Source organism: Acartia tonsa, chromosome 11 (assembly GCF_053477335.1).
Source record: "Acartia tonsa isolate MP-2025a chromosome 11, ASM5347733v1, whole genome shotgun sequence".
In the NCBI taxonomy this organism is placed as follows: Eukaryota; Metazoa; Arthropoda; class Copepoda; order Calanoida; family Acartiidae; genus Acartia; species Acartia tonsa.
In genome coordinates, this window is record NC_137270.1 from 47,060,987 (window position 1) to 47,085,811 (window position 24,825).

Here is a 24,825-nt window from a genome sequence, read left to right on the forward strand (position 1 = left end):
CAACAAGGTACAAAATAAATAAGTGTGGCCGTTGTCCTGTTTATATGCAATTCCCTCCTTTATACTTATTGATCTATCTTGGTGACCTATTTCATAAAGTGGTATGGTTTTTGCTTAAGATTTCAATAACTACATATTTTTCATTTTAGCTTCTTATAAGTCTCTGGGTGATTTAAAGCTATTAAACTTTTATATTTGAGGTCTGTTTTAGACTATTTTCCTACTTTCCTAACTCTTTCTTGAATATAGAGCTCCTAGATGATAGGAGCGCAGCCGCTATTATAGTATGCAGTCTCATGTAAGTTAGATCTAGGTCCGCTGAATTTGAGTTGCCGATTGTGTACACAGTTTCCTCAATGTTTCCTCATCCTATCTCAATATTTATTTTTTTGGAAAACAGTAAAAGTGTCTAACTATAACGTCAGAAAAAAATTAACAATTAACCAATTTTACCATTGTGAATACTGGCTTCTCATTGGTTAATTGTTAATTTTTCTGACGTCATAGTTAGACACTTTTACTGTTTTCCAAAAAAATAATCTAAATTTTATTGCATAAACGATTTGTACATTATACATTCAAAATTTTAATTTTTCAAATTTTGATTTTTTTTTGGAAGTTTGAAGCTTTTTTAGCTAGTAGTAAATATTGATATGGACGAGGAAACACCAAGGAAACTGTGTACACATTCGGAAATTAAATTTCAGTTAATCTAGATCTACCACTAGATATCAGAGATCTTAGGGGATAAGACAATGACCGATATATTGATGTACATCCCCAATAATGATACACAAAATAACATATTCTGTAGATTACAATTAGTGGTTAAAACGTCCCCAAAGTTTTTAAGCCAACGAATAAGAAAACATTAAAATAAGACTTTAGGGACACGCTACCAATAAATATAATCGTTTATAATCTATAATACAAAGTAGAACGATGTCTGTCTGTCCGTCTGTCCGTCTGTCTGTCCGTCTGAAGCTTAAGATCTCAGTAACCGCTGAACCGATTGGGCTCTACTTTTCAGGGATTATACCTACTGGTCCGGTGATGGTTTTAAGCTATTTTCTTGGGGGGGGGTGGGACACCCCCAACCCCCCCATAAATGAAAAACATCCCCCCCCAAAAAAAAAAATTTTCTTTTTAAAACTAAAATTTAAATAGTTGGGTCGACTACCCCCCCCCCAAAAGAAAAATTTTCCCCCCCAAAAAATTTTTTTTAAAAACTTTTCTTTTAAATCTAAAATACGAAAAATTGGTTTGATTAAACCTCTAGGGGCAACGCCCCTAGAGGCTAGGGGCGAAGCCGCTAGTATAAAAAAAACTATAAAATGTAAATTTTTAGACAGATTAATCCTATGGTGCAAGTTATACAGTTATTAGAGTGAACAATATAAATCTATAGAGTAGCTCCGCTACAAGACAACTCAGTGAAAATGTTAGCACAGACTCTAAACAATTGTGTGCATGTGTTGGTCATTCTGGCCCTCCTAGATGTACGGTCGGTACACTTGGTACAACTGGATTTAAAGGTAAGATTTTATTTCCATTACGGCTCTGAATCATACATCGTCATACGGTCATGACACACAAAATCATAAAATAAGTAATCCTTCTTTGCTCACATTAATAGCCGTTAAACAAAGATTTCAATATTATTATAAAAAATAAATTTAAAGCTGAAATTAAAAACAAAAATCTTTGCCCATAGACAATAGAGATATTTACAATATATTGTGTTCTAAAACGTTCATTTCCATTAAATAGATCAGAATTAATTACATTAAGATTTTGCATCCAACACAACCAAAGGAGTTTTCCATTTTATGAAATGGTCCCAGGATGGTTTTAAACTATCTTATTGTTATTTTTATTATGAAATCTTGTGATAGTTTTAGGCCATTTTAAGTCTAAAGAAGTCTGAATAGAAGATATACGCATAAAAATCATGATATCTAAATATTATATAGTTGTAAATCAAAAATATTGAATGTATCAATTGCCTTTAGTAGACATATCATATCAAAAGAGTATTAAGACGTCACTTATTAAAACTTTGAATAACGGCTAAGCTAAAAGGATAGGAAAATATTAAATATTTCAAGATATATACTATAAGGGGAAATAGCCTAAAACAATCCACTTTAAGTGATCTAGGAAGTCAATAGAACCAGGAAATTTTTGTTCAAGACTAAAACTGTTAATTATTATTAAATCCAAAACATTAATGACTAAAATTGACTTCCATTGATTTGTTAATGGATTGATTCTCAAAATATTTTTGTGATAATATTTTACACTAGTGGCTTAGCCCCCTGAGGCATCTAGGGGTACTTGAGGAGGGGCGATTTGAGTCCCAAAACACATTCTTTTATTTTGGATTAAGGGGGGGGGGGGTGTTTTAAAAAAATTGTTTTGGGGGTTGGATATGGATAATTTATTCTTGGGGCGATTTATTTTGAGAGGGTGGTGGCACCCTTCCCCAAAATAGTTATCAACCTTCCTGGGACCTATGATCGTTTCAGTGGTTAGCTAGATCATTCGGTACAAACAAAAAGACAGACAAATAGACATCTAGTTACTTTATTATATGGATTATTATTTATTAAATTCAATTTTGAAAAAAAAATGCCGCCTGAAAGCATTCTTTATTGCTTTATTTGCCAATAAATCTAGAAAAAAAGCAATGAAGATGATTTAATAATGTTTATTTTCTTTCCAACAAGAACGATATATTCTCGACGGTAAAAAAAGTAACATAATGTCTGTCTGTCGGTCAGTCTGTCCTTTTATTTTTTTTTATTTCTTTTTCTCTTTAATGCTAAAATAAAAAGTGGAAGGTCATGTAAAATAATTGTATACCTGCTTTTCAAATACATTTTTTTATATTTTTTCATTGTTTAATGACCATTGTAAAGCATTTAAAAATACTAAAAATACAGTGTATTTCTTTATTGAGTAACAAGGATGACAACATCCATATAAGCGAATCACTGAAACGGTAGGACAAACGGACGTTAACACTTGTATAGTTTCGAACTGAATAATCCTAATATAAATGTATAAGAGTCAAAGCTAAATTGTGAGTAAATTTGTTGAAAAACTGCTTGATACAGGATAATGTTTATGGACATACTTACATATTTAGGACTTGATTATAGAGTTGCTTCGTTTATTACATTATACTTTGTTGTCCCAGGAATCAATATACCAAAAATCAGATCAATCGGATAATTAGATCACATAAAAATTTGATGTTAAAAAAGTTTTAAAAAATCATCATGTTTAAAATGGACGTACGGACATTTTGGTAATGATTATGGAGTTGCTACGCTTTCTAAATCGTACCTAACTGTTAAAGGAATCACCATGCAAAATTTGAAATCGATAGGACAATTCTAACATGCCTAAATTAACGAAAAAAGCTATCCGTTACGGACGGACGGACGGACCGACCCTAATTATAGAAAAGCTTCGCTTTTAAAAAGTATCGCCCATCTGAATATAACAATTGAGGATATGTTTCATTTTTACTATCTCTAGTATAACGTATTCTAAAATAAAAATGACAAGTCTCTGAGGAACTCAAAAATTATTAAGCTATATTAAATTATTTTAATGTTTGTTATTTTTTTATTTTTATGCAAATTTCATTGATTTTAATCATAAAAATATAATTTCTGCATTTTCAAAGTTGCAGTTGCATGCTTTGGCGCGCACAGTATTCTCAAGTGGGGTGTGAAATTGTGAAAGCTGTCTACACCCCCCACCCCTCCACCTATCACGTTACACGCCAATAATAGGAATGTCTTTATGAATAAACTTACGCATACGCCCCTATAGGCCTCTAGGGGCACCTGAAGTGCGGGAAAAGGTCGCCCCCCCCCCACCCAACCCCAATATTCAATTATAGTTTTGAAATTTTTTGGGAAGGATAATCATTTTCTAATGGCGATTTCTTTTTAGAGGTTGCCGATACCCTCCTCCCAAATAATTCTAAACCTTTCTAGGACCTATGCGAAGCTAAACTGTAAATGAGAAACATATAGGTTTAGCGGTTAGCAAGATCTTTTGGTACAAACAAACAGACAGACAGACACAGATCCTGTTACTTTACAATTTACTGTCCAATGCCACCTCCCTCCTTGTCTTTTCTACTTACATAATGTAATTAGTTTATCTTTGGTCGTTCCATGATTTTTATTAGGCTTAGGATAACAGCAGCATTCATACCTCAGTGTATTAATTTATTTTGATGTAATTATACTAAATATGAGTATATGACTTGTTCTTCTATTAGATAATTTTTTGTGGGTGTAACACGTATCCCCCCTTGATCCCTTAAATATTTAAATATTTGATTTGAATTTTTTTTTTTTTTTTTGGGGGGGGGTTGTAATAGGTTTTGTCTATTGCTTAAGATTTCGATAACTACAAAACCAATTAAGTTTTCTTAAGGTTTTAGGCTATTTTATTTTGAGATTTTTATTTGGCTGTTTATGCACTAGTCCACAAAGTTTTTTGATATTGTTAGTATTCGTTTGCTCATCAACTTTGGAGACTTTTATTGAATATTGATTAGTTAGTTCATTAAGTTGAGTGTCCAACCGTTTCAAACACTAATTGTTATTTACAAAGGGGTAATTTTGTGTACCATCATTGGGGATGTACATCAATTTATCGGCCATTGTCTTATTCTTTCAGATCCCTTAGCCAAGATTTTGATCTTCAAATAAAAATGAAATTGGAAAATTGGGGGATGAGGGGGAAAGATGATATGTTCACTATAGCATTATAGGTTTCTGTATCAATTAAATCTTATCAATATAGCCCAATAAGACTTACACTTTTTTGTCTCTGCTGTTTGATTCAGTTTTATTAGTTACGAAGCTACTCTACAAGTTATTTTGTCTGTCTTTGATTTTTAAATGAAAGGACAATGAGCGATTAATCAATATGCCTCAATTATGTGAAATAATCATGATGTACACTAGACTTATTGGTGAAAATCTTTGAACATTGCTGCCTTATAAGGCCAATCATTATTCAATGTATACCTCATAAGTTTTTGTAAAGATTATATAGCTTAGCTCTTGACCTCTAAGAGCTTTACCCTAAGAGCAAGGAAATCAAAGAAAAGTGTACAACATTATAGAAAATGCATTTAAAACGAACACAGTAATAGTGTCTAACTAATTATGACGTAACAAAAAAAATTAGCCAATGAGAGGCCGTTATTGACCAATGGTAAAATTTATAGTGGCCTCTCATTGGCTAATTTCTTTTGTTACGTCATAATCAGTCAGACACTATTACTGTGTTCATTTAAAACACTTGAGGGGTAGGGGTGTACTTTTTTCTTTCTTTGGTGGTGTCCCACATTATAACATATAGCATAAAAACAAAGCAAAATACATAACTATTTTCGCTGAAGAGTAGAGCCCAATTACAGAGATCTTAAACTTCTTACAGACGGACATACATCGCTCCACTTTGTATAGTTGATAGATTACTTTTAATATTAATTTTGTTTTCTTGTTGTTGATGCGCTGTTTATGGACAACGCTCTCCTTGTTTTATTCTGAATAAATAAAACAGGGAGGGAGGGAACAATGGACTTGGAATTACATTGATACCCAAAGTTTTTAAACTATGTGCAAACAAAAACTGTATTACTTTTGTTGGTTCAAAACAAGAAGTGTCAAAACTTATCAACCAATGATTTTAATCTTGAGAAGGAATGATTTTATTTTTAGTCATTAAGGATATATATTCCTATTTCTGATGAATAAGGAAAATTAGGAAGAAAATAACAAGGATGACAATATACATTAATATGCTTAGCACATAAATCAAACCAATTATTTTGATTATATCCTTATTATAAAGTAAAAGGATGTTTGTCTGTTTGTTTGTACCGAATGATCTCGGTAACCGCTGAACCGATCGGGTTCTCCTTTGAAGGGTATCTTTAATAGGTCCCGGGAAGGTTTATAAATATTTTCTTGAGGGGGGGGGGGGGAATGAAAAATATCCGCCCTTTTTTTACTTTTTCTTTTAAAATCTAAAATAAGAAAATGGGTTATCAAATTCGACTCCCGCCCCCTCAAGTGCCTCTAGAGGCCTCTAGGGGCGTAGCTGCTAGTATAAAATAAAGACGTATGGACGTTCAAGCTTTTTATTTTGACGAGGTTTTAGTGGTGTAAGGAGGTATTCAATCTCAGCGCTAGTAAAACTAGAAGTTGTCTTATAATTATTAATTTTACTATACTTGGAAAGCTGTCTATAATACGATGCTATAAATATATATAAATAATGGATGAAAAGACAAAGAAATTCATAAATTAAATAATCATGAAATTATAAATGTCTATCTTTTATAAATAAAATCCGTTTCATATTGCTATATACGGCTGGATTAAAGTTTTATTGTGGATGCTAGTTTTTCAGAGAAATCTTTACAAAACAATTATGACAACATCCATAAAAGCGAAGCACTAGGACAAACGGACATTAACACTAATATAGTGTCAGAACTGAATAATCAGAATATAAATGTAGAGTCAAAGCAAAATTGTAAGTAAATATGTTGAAAAACTGCTTGATACAGGATAATGTTTATGGACATACTTACATTTTTAGGAGTTGGTTATAGAGTTGCTTCGATAATAACTTTATATTTTGTTGTCCCAGGAATCAATACACTAAAAATCAGATCAATTGGATAATTAGATCACATAAAAAATAGTTGTTAAAAAAGTAAAAAAAAATCAACATGTTTAAAATGGACGTACGGACATTCTGGTAGTAATTATACAGTAACTATGATTTCTAAATCTTACCTAATTACTACAGGAATCACTGTGCAAAATTTGAATCGATAGGATCATTCTAACCTGTTTAAATTTACGAAAAGAGCTAGCCGTCTGTGACGGATGGACTTACGGACGGACGGACCGACCCTATTTATAGAAAAGCTTCGCTTTTAAAAATAGCTACTTAGCCTCTTAAGCTTTGTTGACTGTGGACAAAAAAAATGATATAGTGTCTTTGCTACAAAAAAGGTCTTAATGTAATTTGTTTTGTTTGTATAGCCATTCTATTTTTAAGTATCGAAAAAAAACGTAATCATGTAAAATTGTATAAAAATCGATTTATTGGAAGAGGTGACGCTTCTCTATAAATAGATTCTACTCTTAGAAGAAACCTAAGCGTTGTTTAAATTGAAATAGTTTGTGTCAACTTTATGATATGATATGAAGGTATGACTGAAATAATGGATTTATAATTTATTGGATTCTACACCAGATTACTCTAATAAAATGAAACTTGTAGCTGGCTATAATAACAGGATAACTTTAGGTCATAAACTTATCCGTATATCATCTATAATACAAAGTAGTACGATGTCTGTCTGTCTGTCTGTCCGTCTGTCCGTCTGTCTGTCCGTCTGTCTGTTCGTCTGTCTGTCCGTCTGTCTGTCTGTCTGTCCGTCTGTCTGTCCGTATGTCTGTCTGTCTGTCTGTCTGTCTGTCTGTCTGTCTGTCTGTCTGTCTGTCTGTCTGTCTGTCTGTCTGTCTGTCTGTCTGTCTGTCTGTCCATCTGTCCGTCTGTCTGTCCGTCTGTCTGTCCGTCTGTCTGTCCGTCTTTCTGTCCGTCTGTCCGTCCTTTAAGATCTCGGTAACCACTGAACCAATTGAATTCTACTCTTCAGGGTATATACCTATTGGTCCTGTGGTGGTTTTAAGCTATTTTCTTGGGGGGTGGGACACCCCCAACTCCCCCAAAAACAAAAAAAATCCCCCCCATTTTTTTTTTTTTTGTAAGAAATATCCTTGGTCCTTTGTAGAAGATTTCCTTTTTGGAAGATTTCCTTTGTGGAATATTTTTTTTTTACAAATTTCACCTTACACTTTTTTTTACCATCTCTTGGGGCAAAGCCCCTAGAGACTAGGGGCGAAGAAACTAGTTATTATATAAAGGAGTAAGTTTTTTTTGTCCGTAACTTAAGATATCGATACATTTTAGGGATGCTCCACAATGGTCGTTGGGTGGTTTTAGGCTATTTTAAACCGTTGTATACACTTAGATGTTAAGGCATGGCCACAAGTTTTCAATACTCCGCTGATATTGAACATAATAGCCCTTGTTTTAAAATGTTGGGGGGGAATTTAATGATTTATGTCCATTATCTACTTAAGCCAAGAAACATGGATATATTTCCTAAAGAAAAAAATAAAATGTGCCTTGAATTTCTTAAAAGTATACATTTTAATTTAGTCTAGTATAATACCTAAAATCTTTTTTTCAGCTTTTCCATAGTATAGAATCAGCCAGTATGTCTGTAATGGCGTCATGAAAATGTATAAAATACCTAAAATCTTTTTTTCAGCTTTTCCATAGTATAGAATCAGCCAGTATGTCTGTAATGGCGTCATGAAAATGTATAAAAGTACATAAATGTGTGCAATTCGATTATTAAATTTTAAGAAGAAATGCTACTCTTCAAGATTTTTTTAAATTATTCAATGAGGAGATTTTGTACTGAATTGACGGCGTTATCCTCAACTTTTTTTCAATTTTGTACCCCCCCCCCCCCCCCCCCCCACTACCGACGAACAACTATTTTAGGTTAGGTTAGGTTTTAGGCTAGAGAGCCGAGCGCTGCGGCTAGGCAGGCAAGGGGGCCGAGCGCTGCGACTAGGCAGGCAAGGGGGCCGAGCGTTGCGGCTAGGCAGGCTAGGGAGCCGAGCGCTGCGGCCAGAGTTCATAGTTCGCTGTCGGGGGGGGGGAGGGGTGGGGGTTCTCAAATTTTCAATATTGAAAAAAAAATTTCTAAGAGGATAAAACCGAATTGACAACACTAAAATTTTGTTTTCACTAGAGGAAAAATTAGAACGAAAATATACCTTTTGACCAAAAATTAATAGTCATGGCGTAACCCAAAAAATTCGCAAAAATTTTTGAAAATTGTTTAATATTTAACTTTAAATTGACAATCTAGCGACACTCCTTTACTTAAAATTTTAAAATTAGCTTAAATTTTACAATATACAATATATTATAATATTTTTATTTTGGGTGAAATATGTTTGTCAAAATTATAAATTTAATGATTTTAAGCCAGGAATCTAAAGGGATGATACAATGGCCGATAAATTGCTGTACATTCCATGCTAACGCCATCTGTAGATTACAATTATTGGTTGAAACGTGTGGACACTTACTCAATGAACTAACAAATCAAATTTCAATAAAAGTACCCAAAGCAACAGATCTATATTATAAAAAAGTAACAGGATGTCTATTTGTATGTTTGTGTGTACCGAAGGATCTCGCTAACCGCTGAACCGATCGGACTTTCCTTAACAGAGTAGCTTCTGATAGGTTTATAATTATTTTGGGAGAGGGTACCACCACCCTCCCAATAGAAATCACCCCTAGAAAAAATTGCCCCCCCCCAAAAAAAAAAAAATTACCCCGACCAGATTTTTTTTTACTTTTTCTTTTAAAATTATGAAATTCGAAATTGGGTTATCAAATTCGACTATCCCCTCCTCAAGTGCCCCTAGAGGTCTCTAGGGGCATAGCCGCTAGTATATGATAAATTGAATATATATCCCCAATGAGGATAAATAAGATTACCCTTACTGTGCAGATTAGACTAAAACACTTATAGATAGATAGATATATAGATAGTTCTGAAATATCCAATCAAAATTAAATAAAAGTATCACAAGTTTTGGAATGGGGGGGAGGGGATCGTTGTTTTAGCCAGTTGCAAGCATCACTTTATTATAAAAATCTGGTGAAACATCCAAATATTTTGATTTTTTTAACTATCAACATAATTGTTTTTGTTATTCGGGTGCAATTTTGGTCAATTTAATTTTTAACAGTAAACTTATGTAACAAAAAAGTTCATTAATTTCAAATTTTTAAACGAAGAAAACAATGATGATAATTACCATAAGTAGCAAAGCAAAAATAATTCTTTTTTGGTAATGTTACGAATTATAAAACAGACGGACGGACAAGGTATTAGTTAGTAAAAAGGTAAATGGTTATTAGTCATGGAAATCTTCAAAAATAAAATTACTTCTTTATGTGATGTCCCTTTCTTCTAAAATATAATATACTAGCAGCTACGCCCCTAAAGGCCTTTATAACCACTTGAGTAGGGGTGAGTTGAATCCTAAAACATATTTTTTTTGGGTGGGGGTAATTTTTTTAGGGGCGATTTCTCATGGGAGGGTGGTGGTACCATACCCCAAAACACCTTCCCGCGACCTATGAGGAGCTACCCTGTTAAGAAGAACCCGATCGATTCAGTGGTTAGCAAGATCCTTAGGTACAGACAAACAAACAGACATCCTGTTACTTTGTTATAAGAAATTAATAAGGGAATTAACACAAAAAAGACAAAACAGAAGAACAGACACGAATTATAAAAAAGCTACGTTAATAGAAATTTCTAAAAATAAATGAAAGGTTAGGAGTAACATTTTTAAGTGTTTGTTGAAATTAATGTATTTTTACAACAGGGATTCAGAGATGTATTAATGGGAGAATAGTTAAGCTTTCTTTCAATCAAAGAGGCGCAAAATTTGTGTTAACAAGCTTTAAATCATTGAATACTTATTTTTTTTATTGATTTTATTGATTTTTTAAAATCTATTTACAAAATGTTTCCAATAGGTATTAGCGATTTATATTTTATGGGTGTGGGTAGCGTACCCTTCCCCATAATAGTTAAAAACCATATCGGTTCAGCGGTTTGCTAGATCCTTTGCTACAGACAGACAAACATCCCGTTACCTTACATTTACATAAAGCATAAAGGGCTATCCTTTTTTTCTCTCTGCTTAATCAAGTAAAGCCTCTACACCCTTATACAGGAATATAAATATGCATTGTAGGCATTATATTTTTTAGTGCCTTATAATTAAGTAACAGGGTGTCTGGTTGTCTGTTTGTCTGTCTGCTTGTACCGAAGAATCTCACTAACCGCTGAACCGATGGGGTTCACATATTATATTTTTTTTAAATCTAATATAAAATAGGGGCTATGGAATTCAACTCCCTCCTTCTCAAGTGCCCCTAGAGGACTCTAGGGGGCGTAGCCGCTAGTTATATATAAAGAAGTTATTTATTAATGCTTAACTAGATTTTTTCTTCCCATTTATCAAGTTTTAATGCCACTCCCCTCGTAACAAGGATGACATGATTTCAATAGCTGATACAATGTAAATTGTTTCTATATTAAGAAAATGTTTTGATATATGAATGCCAGTTGGGCAATATCATTTTATTGATATAATAACAGCCTAATTAGCAATTATTTAATTTCTAATAAGTTTAACAAAAAATTATATAATCAATTTAATTAATTAAAAAAAACAATTTTCATTAAATATCTGAATGAAGTTTAACTGTTATGTAGGAATTGGTACATTGGAGATATTATTAGTTGTTTACTACTTAGAAAAAAAATACAAGGGAAAAATTTATTTATCTGTTAGTAACCTATCCCTGAATATAAAATAAACATATATGTTTGCTTGTTAATTATAACATCACAGTGGATATAAAATACGTGGATATATTGTCAGGGGAAAATTTGGCGCTAATATGGGTTGCTACAGTGGTCTTCGTTTATTTGTAAAACCGTTCACCCAGTAGGAGGGGGGAGGGTGGATTGTGGTTTTCATTATTTTTATTACTTTATTAGAGTACAAGCAAATATATTGCAACATCCAAGTAATAATATATCCAATAAAATACCACACCTTTTCTGTAGCGTAGCTATGCTACAACTAGGTAGAGTACGTACGTCTGTTTATCTCCATGTTAATATCAAATTTTTAAGTATTGCATTGAAACTGATTATTATCCGCTGGATTAGAACCGGTTCTCAGTACTGAAATATCATGTACAGCAATTTTACATAAATGATAAAATATAAAAGGATAAAATTCATACCAATTTTGTTATCCCGGTCCTTCGGCCACCATTGGGGCTAATAATACTGGTTTTAATCTAAATATTTTTTTCATTTTAATGTTCACGGAAGCTGTCTACTCTAGAATTAGAAATGTTCATCTATTTGTCAAAAACTTTTTAACGGAGACCTGAATTTCTAGGCTACTAATGTAGTTAGTTCTTCGATTTGTCCATTTGTCCATCTTTGAAATTTTTGTGTTCTCTACTTGTTGTCATCCTTGTTTATTAACATATTTATATATTGAGTTTTTCTTGATATGATCAGAGTAAAACACTAGAGGCAGAAAGGGTTAAATAACTGTATCTCCCCATTGCAATCGCCTTGTGCAACCTTACAATTGGGGCATTGAAAATCATTCAATGGTGTCGCTTATATTAACACAACTAAGTAGCAGAAAATAATTTAGATGCAGACGAAAAAGGTCGTTGAAAAAGAAAGGGAGGTAGTTTTCTAAATATGAATCTATACCATTGATCTGTTTTAATATGGACCTATATCTGCTTTATCACGCCTGAGTAACCTTATATAAAAGTAACAGGATCTCTTTCTGTGTGTGTGTCTGTTCTGATATGGTTCTCCTTTACAATGTAGTTTTTGATAGGTCCTGGGAAGGTTTATAACTCTTTAAGGGAAGGGTACCACCACCCTCCCAACATAAATTGCAAAAAAAAATATTTAAAAGGTCGTAGAAACAGATATAAGAAACAGCTGCTGAACTTAACACAGACAAATTATTTATCCAATTAGATATTCTAAAAGAAAACATGTTTTAAGAACTACTAGAGGCCTCTAGGGGCGTAACCACTAGTGTAGAATATTTGCGCTGAAATGTGTAAACATCCATGTAATTTTCATTCAAGTAAATTTTGCCAGGGGCAATACTATGCATGTCCAGTCAGGAAAAGGAAAAGGTCTGTACCTACGCAATTTTTTAACGAACAAAGCTACTCTAAAACTAATAATGGGTGTTCGTCTGTCAGTTCGTGCACAACGCTATTGAATTTACCTTGATAGGGGGTATCAAGGTAAATTCTGTTAAATGGGTTGTATCAGGGGAGGGGGAGTGTAGGGGTTGGACACTTTTTTAGTTGGAGGGGGGGGGGGAGAGGGGGTCTACCTCCTTCACCATCCTTATAAATGCCTCTTTCTCAGACCCGCAAAAAAAATTAGCTATGTTAAAAGTTGAAATGGAAAGTTATTTATTGCATTGGGCTAACAAAAATAGTATTAATATCATGAATTGTGTTTCATTATCCATAGAAAATTTCTGAAAATGATTTAAATTTTTTTTTATATGGCTCAGAACCAATTCCAATCCAGCAGATATTAATCGAATCCAAAGCCTTACAGGAAACGCTTTTTTTCTTCTGGTGAAAGAATGTATCTATTGATATAAAACTGTATTAGATCTTATTAGTTTTAGATTATGTTGTTATAGATAAATTGTTAAGAAGGGAATCTATAAATGAAAATTAATTGAACAAACTTGCCAACTATTCAGACATGACTATCAACAAATTGACTGCACACGCCAATATACAATCAAATTTTGTAAGCCCATAGGTTATTAACTAGTATAAAACAATCCCCCAATATCAAGTACATCCATGCTCTTTTTTTGAGGGGGGTTAAATGAGGGATTTGAAAGGTTTGATGGTTGTAATCTAAAGTATTTTTTTTTATTTTGGGTTAAAAAAAGGTTTTAAATAAAGTTTGAGGGGGTAAACACCATGCCTAATATTATTCTTAAATCAAAGATATTGAATGTTTAGTCATTATGAATCCACTGGTTCAATTAAAATCTCCTTTGAGGGTGATTAGCTCCATCGTCCTGACAGAAAACACTCCAGTAATTAATTTACAACATCCACTAAGGATGTCAAAGTTTTTTTGAGAGGTAAATAATCTTAAAAGAGGTTTGGATTAATTCAACATCAGTTTTTAAAAGCAAAGATTTTCTATAATTAGGGTCGGTCAGTCCGTCCGTCCGAGATAGATAGTTTTAAATCGTTAATTTAGGCATGTTAGAATTGTCCTATCGATTTCACTTTGCATGATGATTCCTGTAGTAGTTGGGTACGATTTAGAAAGCGTAGCAACTCTATAATCATTACCAGAATGTCCGTACGTCCATTTTAAACATGTTGATTTTTCTACTTTTTTAACAACAAATTTTCAAGTGTTTTAATTATCCGTTTGATCTGATTTTTGGTATATTAATTCCTGGAACAACAAAAAACAATATTATAAGCGAAGCAACTCTATAATCAAGTCCAAAAATGTAAGTATGTCCATAAACATTATCCTGTTTTTAAGCAGTTTTTCAACAAATTTACCTACAATTTTGATTCAACATTTATACATTTATGTTCCGATTTTTCAGTTCAGATACTATACAAGTGTAAATGTCTGTTTGTCCTCCCGTTTCAGTCCTTCGCTTTTATGGATGTTGTCATCCTTGTTAAATAATGTGTAAAGCTTGTCAAATTTTATTCCTGGATGGGTAAATTTTATTTGAGGGGGAGGGTAGGGTTATAATCCACACTATACTTTTTAAGGGGTATACAAATGCCAATTATGATCTATAGAATATCTAGAATTAACCTGATTAGTAGAATTAAGGGCTTTGCCATGGTTAAAATATTTTTTTTTTATGATAAAATAATCCTTTTTCTCATTAATTTCTTAACACAATAGTGATTTTGTGTTAAAACTTGAATAGTTTAAAATTAAAATTCTACAAAAATTTGACACACAAAAGACACTGGAAGCTTTAATAGAAATATTTTATTTGTTTTCTTTGAGAAAATATTTGTTAAATTTAAACAATGAAAGCGTTATATTCTTATGTTGAATAAAAACACAAGATTTAATAAGGAACATAAATTGGGTAAATGTACAAAAATTTTGAAAATAAATTTAATTAAATTTTAATTTTGGATTTCAATTATTGAAATCTTTTATAACCATATATTCACAAAAATTATACTTTGCAATGATTTATTTTTTTCTTCTTTTTCAAAGTGAAGCTTTTCTATAAGTAGGGTCTATTCGTCCTTAATGTTTTATTAGAAAATTTCAACATGTTAGAATTGTCCCATCTATTTTAAACTTTGAACGATGATTTCTATATCAATTAGGTACAATTTAGGAAGTGTAGCTACTTTATAAACATTACCAGAAAGTTCGTATAATCATTTATACCATGCTGATTTTAATCTTTTGATACAAGGGGATATACAAGGGTTATTGTTTGTTTGTCATTCCTTCTGATTTTAGAGCTTCGCTCTCATGGATGTTGTCATAATTACTTTTTTTGCAACTAAACCCAACTTAAAGTGACGTGAGTAAAATCCATGAAATTTGAAAGTTTGAATATGAAATTAATATTAAAAAATATAAAAACGACAGTCTTTTCGTAAAGCAAGTTTGGTTAAATATTTTGATTGATTTAATCTGAGAAAAATTTTAAAATTTTGGGAGTGTGAAATATTTTAGCACCTAAATTTTATCAGGGATTTAAAGGGATGGCCGATAAATAATGTACATCGTCAATGATGATACACAAAATTACCCATTCAGTTTGTTAAAATTTACGGTTAAAACGTTTGAACACACAACTTAATAAAGCAATCAATCAAAATTATCTAAATAGTTGTTAAGCCAAAGAATAAGAAATCGTTATTATAAAACTTTAAAGTGTAATAAACAGCCCATTATCCCCTCTATCCGACCAAAATTACATTTTATCGAGTTATTTCATGATTTTTTGAAAGCCAACCTTGAATACATTTGATGTGTGTCTGTACGTCTGTCTATATGGCGTAACGGTAATCCTTGACTGTAAATATAAGCAACATAAAATCATCCTTAACCCCGCAAATTTTGCTAATCAGGAGTGTTTAAGTTCTGATTTAAAAAAAAAAATTGGTTCTTAAACTATTTTGGCCTTTGAAAGAATGTTTTCTTGTTATAATTTTTTCATAGGAATTAAGAACTTGCCCTTTCAAAATTTTGTTCCCATTTTGACGGCCTCTAATGGCACTTAAAAGGACTCTCCACAGAAAAATCAACTTTGGATTTTTGAAAATCTAACCTGAAATTATTATTCTCTGTTCAATTTTAGGCATTTTTTGTTTTTGTGGCATCGCGATCGAAGCACTTTGAAATTTTTTACCTCCTTTAAGTGAATCCTCCCGCCATTTAATTTGTGCTGCTTTAGTGATTTTTAGCTTCTATTTTTGCCGCCGTTGCCGCATTCATCGCCCTTCTCCGCCGCTACTCCGCTGTTCATTGCTTTTTAATACATGCTCCCCTCTTCCTTGTTCAGAAATTAAATGGAGGCTGGGGGTGTTGTGTATAGCGACGTACGCAATGTATAGCGGAGTAGCGGCGGAGAAGGGCGATGAATGCGGCAACTGCGGCAAAAGATGGTTATATTTGGCGGAGGCGAACACAAAATGGAGGCGGCAGGATTGTCCAGTCAAGGAAGAGGATAAATCGTAGAGCGGCCGGTTGCAATGGAGCAAATGTTCTTTAGCGGCAAACATATATTGAGTGGAGGAAAGTGTAGTATATATTGTTATAGCGGCAGTACAAATAGGCGGCGGACAAAATTTTCAAAGGGCTTCGATCGCGATGCCACAAAAACAAAAAATGCCTAAAATTGAACAGAGAATAATAGTTTCAGGTTAGATTTTCAAAAATCCAAAGTTGATTTTTCTGTGGAGAGTCCTTTTAAGGGGGGAGGGTTCTAAATTGATTCCTCTCTGAAGGTTGGAGGTACCCTCCCCAAAAATAGGGGAAAAATTCTTAAACCTATAAGAAGCTTTGCTGTAAACGAGAATCATATCAGTTCAGCAGTTAGCGAGATCTTAAGAAAACGACATTATGATATCAAATTGAAAAGAAGGCGTCTTAACTTTTTTGCTTTTTATTTAGAATAGCTAGCCGGTGCTTTTAGTACGTAGTAGATGTAAAATTTAAACTTAAATTACTTCAAAAATAAGAGGTCTACAAAAAAAACGATTGCATATCTGAATTCTATGAAAAATTTTACATCTACTACGTACTAAAAGCACCGGCTAGCTATTCTAAATAAAAAGCAAAAAAGTTAAGACGCCTTCTTTGTAATTTTTAAATCAATTTTATTGGCCTCAAAGGATTGAAAGCATGGGATAACAAAATTTGTAATAATTTTATGATTTTTATTTCAATATTCGTGGAAAATTGTCTTTCATACAATTCATACAATTCTTTCATTTTTAATCCAGCGGATATTAATCGGTTTCGAAGCCGTACTGGAAAAATTAGATTATTATGTATTTTGATTAAGAAACGATATTTCCGATATTAATAATCTACTTATTACCCCTTTTCCAATATATAATCAAAGTACCTTGTTAAAAATTGCAATAACAACCAGGGATCTAAAGAGATAAGACATTCGCCATTAAATTGATGTACATCCCCAATAACCGAATTACTCCTTTTGTGAGTACATTAGGGGTTGGACAATGAATTTAAAGTTGTAAGGCCAACGAATAAGAAAAAAAATATTATAAAACTTTGGGGACTAGTGTAATAAACAATCCAATATCCTCTCTCTTCCCTGAACACGTAAAGAAAAATATTATATAAAAAATGGAGAAAGCTCAAAGTGTCATGTGTGACGTCATAAAATACGTCTATAAAGGAGGGATGAGAGGAGAAGTGGGAAAGGACACCCCTAAAAAAGAGATGGATTTTTATGACGTCACACATGACAATTTGAGCTATCTCATAAAATGTAGCAAAGCCTAAAAATAGGAATGTTTTAAAAGAAACTCATCAAACTTTTAAATGCCTGTATATAGCATCTAAGTAACTTACATTTGTCCATAAAAAAATATTTCTCCAAATGCTCAAATATAAGGAAAATACAAAAATTTAATATATTTAAATTTTTAAATAACAGTCATGCAATGATCAATTTCATTTAGAAATAATATTTCATCTTTAGTATTGATTAAAGAGCAACAGTCGAATGAACAAAATGGTTATTTGTAGATCTCATTGGATTATCATTTTTGAAAATGATTTAGCTATTCTTTTCAGGAAAGATTTTATTACACAAAGTACTATCTTAGCCACTCTCTTTTTATTTTAAAATAAATAAAAATAAAGAGGGAGAGAGGGTTTATTTGTTTGTCTATTACTTAAGGTCAAATAAGTTAGGTTAGATTTAGTACTGGGTGCCCACCAATGTTTGACACTATATATATGTTAGCTCCACAGAGTTAAGCCCCCCAAAGGGGTTAGCCATTAGAAAAATTCATCTCCCTTCCATTTCAACTTTTGAACAATGATTTATTTTCAGGATTCCAAATCAAGTTGGGAGTACCATGACTCAGCATCAAGATTTATTTGTACAGACTCCACAGAATCTGTCAGTCTAGGGCCCAATACTCTTCCTGTACACACAGTATTCATACAGGTTAGTATATACTCCTGGGACCAATACTCTTCCTGTACACACAGTATTCATACAGGTTAGTATACACTTCTGGGACAAATACTCTTCCTGTACACACAGTATTCATACAGGTTAGTATACACGATCCTGGGCCCAATACTCTTCCGGTACACATAGTATTCATACAGGTTAGTATACACTCCTGGGACCAATAATCTTCCTGTACACACAGTATTCATACAGGTTAGTATACACTCCTGGGACCAACACTCTTCCTGTACACACAGTATTCATACAGGTTAGTATAAACTCCTGGGACCAATACTCTTCCTGTACACACAGTATTCATACAGGTTAGTATACACTCCTGGTACCAATACTCTTCCTGTACACACAGTATTCATACAGGTTAGTATACACTCCTGGGACCAATACTCTTCCTGTACACACAGTATTCATACAGGTAAGTGTAAAACATGGATTGCGGCATTTTTAGGAAAGGATGCGCATCAAGCATCATATTTTATCATTTAAGATAGCTCCTAACTATATTAAACATATTATTTTATATAATAATATTAACTATCTATCCATCTTTTCAAATAATTTCAGATTCATTTACTAAACTATCTTTCCAACAAATTAACTATCTATCTTTAGTTTTGATAGAAAGTTTTAGGAATATATATAAAGAGTATTCTTTACTAAACTATATATCCATCTTTCCAACTAGTTATTGATCTATATTTAACCCTTTACAGTCGGGCCCCATGCCACACCTCAGGAGGGGGGGGGAGCGTTCAACGCCCCCCCCCCCCTATTATCTCAGTTCCTATTAGAGCTAGAGGGCTATTTTTTTTTGTGCAAGTCCCCTGTTTGATAATGAATTTCCGACCTTTTATAAGTCTAAGTCAATTTTCGCTTCCTTTACCCTTTTATTTAACAAATGCCCCCCCCCCCCGACCGTAAAGGGTTAAGATACTAATGATACATAATTATTTTAGATAGAAAATTGTGGGAAGCTAGAAATAGAGAGCCGCTTACTAAATCACCTCTCAAATGTAAACAATATCACTATAAGGTAAGACAATCCTATTATATAAAGTAGTAAGCTTTTTTTGTCTGTATATAGCGAAATATTTCTTCACATATGTTCTGGGATAGTTTTAGGCTATTTCATTTTATATTTAAGCCTTGGGATTGTTTAAGGCTTTTTTCTGCCCTCTCACTCCTTTGAAGATAGAATTCCTAGATGCCAATGGTGGTTTTAGACTAGTTTTTGCCCTTTGCCCTTTCACATACCTTTAAATGAAGATTCCCTAGATGCTAGGTGCACTACAGCTAGTTTCTTTTCATTTAATAAGTTTTCAGGCATAGATCTACTTTTTAAAAAAAAATTCTAATTGATCGGGTTGGTTCTGAACTAGTTAGGCTAAATCTACGCGCAATTAGTTGATTTAGAGTCGCGTGATATACCTAGTGTATATATATTTATAAAATATCATATTTCAGCTTCATTTGTAAGATGATACACCTTTAATCAGAATATTGAAATTAGATACCAATATTATTATCAATATTATTGAAATTACAAATAAGATGGTAATCTATCTATCTATTTATCTATCTGTTTATCTATCTATCTATCTAGGAGTGTAGACAAAGTGATAGTGAATGCAGATGTATTTGATGCCAAAGGTTCCGAAGGATCCTCATATTCTCTGGATACTATAGAGTTCCATAATATTAGAGACTTACAGGTATAGTTCTAAAGGATATTCTTATTCTCTTGATACTATAGAGTTCCATAATATTAGAGACTTACAGGTATAGTTCTAAAGGATATTCTTATTCTCTTGATACTATAGAGTTCCATAATATTAGAGACTTACAGGTATAGTTCTAAAGGATATTCTTATTCTCTTGATACTATAGAGTTCCATAATATTAGAGACTTACAGGTATAGTTCTAAAGGATATTCTTATTCTCTTGATACTATAGAGTTCCATAATATTAGAGACTTACAGGTATAGTTCTGAAGGATATTCTTATTCTCTTGATACTATAGAGTTCCATAATATTAGAGATCTACAGGTATAGTTCTGAAGGATATTCCTATTCTCTGGATACTATAGAGTTTCATAATATTAGAGATCTACAGGTATAGTTCTGAAGGATATTCTTATTCTCTGGATACTATAGAGTTCCATAATATTAGAGATCTACAGGTATAGTTCTGAAGGATATTCTTATTCTCTGGATACTATAGAGTTTCATAATATCAGAGACTTACAGGTAATCCCTATATAAAAGTTAGAGGACGCTATCTGTCTGTCTGTTTGTTTCATTGTGTGTGAAAATACTGCTATCTTTGAACGTTTGCATCCTTTTTTGCAATGCAATATTGCAAGAAAATAAATCAAGTTTAAAATATGAAATTAGACCTTATTTCTTTAACTGGTAAGGTTACTAATAGCCATGCCTCTGACCACACATTGTTAGAATTAGCTCGGGATCGGGCCCCAATTCCCATCTTAATAGATCGGGGGGGAAGGGGGGGGGTCATATTGACCCCCCCCCCCCCTCTATCTCGGCCTCGACTTTGACCGGAAGCCACGACCGACACAGACCAGATATCTTTATAAGATCAACTCTTGCCGACGTATAATTACTAATCTTAAAAATTCATGAAGTCACAACTCTCTATCTTACCTACAAAAAAATGACATTGAAAAAACTGGAGGGGGGGTTCAATATGCCCCCCCCCCCCGATCTGTAAGGGGTTATTTTGTATGTATTACGATGCTTTACGTGAGCTGAGAACCGGTTCTAATCCAGCTGATTTCGAAACCCTACTGGAAAAGTTTTTCGTGATTTTTTTACTTGTTCCGAAATACCAATACAACGGTGAATTGTTTGACAACACTATAAAATAATACAATTATAACCACGGAGAATTGAAGGGAGGGGGGGGGGGGGTTCAACCCCAGGGAGGAAGGGAATATTGGGATATTTATTACACTAGTACCTAAAGTTTTATAATGACGTTTTCTTATTCGTTGGGTAAACAACTTTGGGGACTTTTATTGATTTTTTATTGATTCTTTTTCAACCAATAATTGTATTCTTCAGAAAGGACAATTTGTGCATTATCATAGGAGATGTACATCAATTTATCATTGTCACTTGTTCGTGAATAATACGAAACAATTTTCAATTTATTGCAAACTCAGAGAAAAATTAAAATAGAAATGTAGGATGGGTTTGTATATTTTAGAAGCGAAGCAACTCTGCTGGGCTCTAACCTTAATCGACTTAACTAAGAGAGAAAAAAATGTTTTATCGTTAAAAAAATCTTTTTTTCTCGTATCGCCTCAAAACCGAAAATATCTTGATTTCAGCAATACGGAAAAATTTCGTATAGCATCGTATTATATCCAGTTTTCTTAGAATATTAAAATGGACAATCATAATATTAAAACAAGTTTTGTTAGCTCAAGACTTCAGCATCTCATTTCAAAGCTTTGCTTTTATGGATGCTGTCATCCTTGTTTTTGTGCATTTGTGTCAATATTTTTACATTTCCATGGTTTGATTCTAAGTATTGACACTGTAAAACAAGGATGAACTTATCATGAAGTTCATTGTATTTCTTTCTATACAAAACTACGCCCCTAGAGGCCTCTAGGGACAAATAAAGAAAGTCGAACTTTGCTTATTTCTAAATTATTTTAAGTAAAACCATTTTTTATTTTTAAAAGGGTTATTGCTCTTGGGAGGTTTGTTGTACCCTCCCCCAAAATAGATCCTTGAACACCCCTTTACCCCCCCCCCTTTCCCTCGGACTTCTATGGCTTGGCTGCCAAAGAATGTAGATTTGAAAGTATTTTTAAATTGTTATTAATGTGTAACAAAAACAATATTATGGTAAATAATTTATAACCTTAGTATGTCAAATAAAGTATACATTACTATTAAAACGGTTTAAAGCAGAGCTTTTCTATAATCAAGGAATGTAAGAATTATCCTATCGGTTGCATCAAAGTTAGTTAGAAAACAAAGCTACTCTATAATCGTTACCAGAAAGTTTGTACGTTCATAAACTTTTTGTATCCCTATTTTTTTGTTTGATATCCTTTTTATCTGGTTTTCTCGACAACAAGGTACATAATTTTAAACAAAGAATCTCTACAATCAAGTCCTACAAATGTAAGTATGGCATTAAAGCGTATCCTGTATCTACGAGATTTTGCAACAAATTTATATACTATTTTGTTTAGACTTTTATAAATTGACTTTATGCTTTTAAACACTACAAGTATTAATGTCCATTTGTCCTACCATCTCACTTTAGAGCTTCGTTTTGCCATCTGTGTTTTAAAGAAATATAACACAGATATTCTTTGTTGCCTTGAATATGATTTCTTAATTTCTAATTTAGTTTTAACTGAATATTTCAGGGATCTAAATGGATAAGACACTAGCCGATGATTTGATGACACACAAAATTACAACTTTTGTTGATTAAAATTAGTGGTTGAAACGTTTGGACACTCCACTTAATAAACTAATAAATCAAAATTCTGTAAAAGTCTCCAAAGTTGTTAAGCCAACCTATATGTTATTATAAAACTTTGGGTACAAGTGTAATAAACAGTTTTTCTCTCTGTGAATATTTACTTTAATAAAACTTTATTAATTATGCATACAACAAAACACAAGTTAAATTCAATTTAAGTTCTTAACTAAATATTTTCTTAAATTATTGCATGTACATTTTTTTACATGAATTTTAAAAATATTCTTAACATGCAAAGTAAAGCTGAACATATACAAACAAGATTTTTTAGATTCATAGCATCTTTATAGTTGTTCTTTTTCGAAACAGATTATAGTGCCAGATAAAAATAGTCATACAATACAACTGACCAATAATAGGCCAGTATACATTTTACTATTGGGCAATTACAATTTATACTGGCCTATCATTGGTAATATTTATTTACAATATTAAATATTTGTATTTATAAAATATATACTGATTATCACTAGTGGCGCGCCACTAGCATCTACGGGCTCTGTATTTAAAGAGTAGGGAACGCAGAGAAATAGCCTTAAACCAGAGACTTAAACCTGGAGATTAAATAGCCTGAAACTATAGATGGATCTATGTGAAGCTTCCATAAATGGAGAACTGAATCGGTCCAATATTTATCGAAATCTTAAGCTACATACAAAATAACTAACTACTTTGTATAAGAGGAAAATAATTCTGGATTATTATTGGATATATGATATATATATTATACATGTATATATATAGTGACAGGAGAAAATTTGTCGTCAATTTAGCTTGCTAATATGGACCTCATTTATTGGCCAGTTTGTTAATCCAGTGAGAGGAGAGAGAATTGGTTGGATGGGGGTTATCGTTATTTTTGCCAGCTGCTAGCATTACTTTATCAGAGTACATGAAAATGTGGTGTAACATCCAAGTAATAATATATCTCTTACTATTTAAGATCCGGAGATATGCTTTCCGCGGAGTGGAAATCCGGAACAGATTTTACCTCGGAGAGGTTCAGATGGCCGCGGTCGTGCCTATGGCCCTAAACTTCGACTATGTTAAGGTAAGAAGTAATATTAGAGTAAAAGACTAGATGGAGATAGGGTTAAATAACTGTATCTCCCCATCGCAACCACCTTGTGCAACCTTTCTATTGGATCATTGAAAATCAACCAATGGTTTCTCTTATATTAATACAGCCAAGTAGCAGAGAATAATTTAGAAGCAGACGAAAGAGGTCCTTGAAAAGGAAGGGAGGTATTTGTCTGAATATACATCTATACTATAGATCTGTTGTTATAATACAATTGATGGACTGACAGACATTCATACATACCCTACCTCTAGTTGTAAATTTGGTGTTGGTTCAAATTGCATCATAATTAAAGACATTAAAAACTCTTACTGCTCCTAGTATGTCATGTTGGCAACATTTATAGTTATATTATTGGAATGCCTTGGCCCTAACAGGCGCAATTCAATACCATTAAGAACATTATAACAACGATTGTATAATCAAAATATTTGTTGTATACTCAGAACGTATGGCTGTGCACTTTATTGGCAAGGTTTTTTCTCATCTGTAAAAAGCAAAGCACAAAAAAATCCAAGTTAGAGAAAAAGAGAGGATTGAAAAGGAAGAAAAGGACATAACATTAATGACTGACCGACAGACAAAGTTAGATGAATACTGGATTCTTTTTTAAAAAGACTATCTTGACACAAAAACAAGGATAACAACATCCATAAGTAGCGAAGCACAAAACTTATTATGAAATAGACAAACGGATACAGTG

General features: G+C 32.8%; 1 protein-coding gene across 2 annotated transcripts in view; it reads left to right on the top strand.

Annotated features, from left to right (window-relative positions):
- The first annotated feature begins 1,352 nt into the window (after nucleotides 1-1,352).
- LOC145332755 (uncharacterized) overlaps nucleotides 1,353-24,825 on the top strand; it is a 63,872-nt gene continuing 40,399 nt past the window's right edge. For both annotated transcript variants that reach the window (XM_080177808.1, XM_080177807.1), the window contains exons 1-5: nucleotides 1,353-1,535; nucleotides 18,366-18,482; nucleotides 19,466-19,542; nucleotides 20,113-20,221; nucleotides 23,985-24,092. In XM_080177808.1, the coding sequence (XP_080033934.1) occupies nucleotides 1,440-1,535; nucleotides 18,366-18,482; nucleotides 19,466-19,542; nucleotides 20,113-20,221; nucleotides 23,985-24,092 (507 nt within the window). In that variant the 5' untranslated portion in view covers nucleotides 1,353-1,439. The remainder of the gene's footprint in view (nucleotides 1,536-18,365; nucleotides 18,483-19,465; nucleotides 19,543-20,112; nucleotides 20,222-23,984; nucleotides 24,093-24,825) is intronic.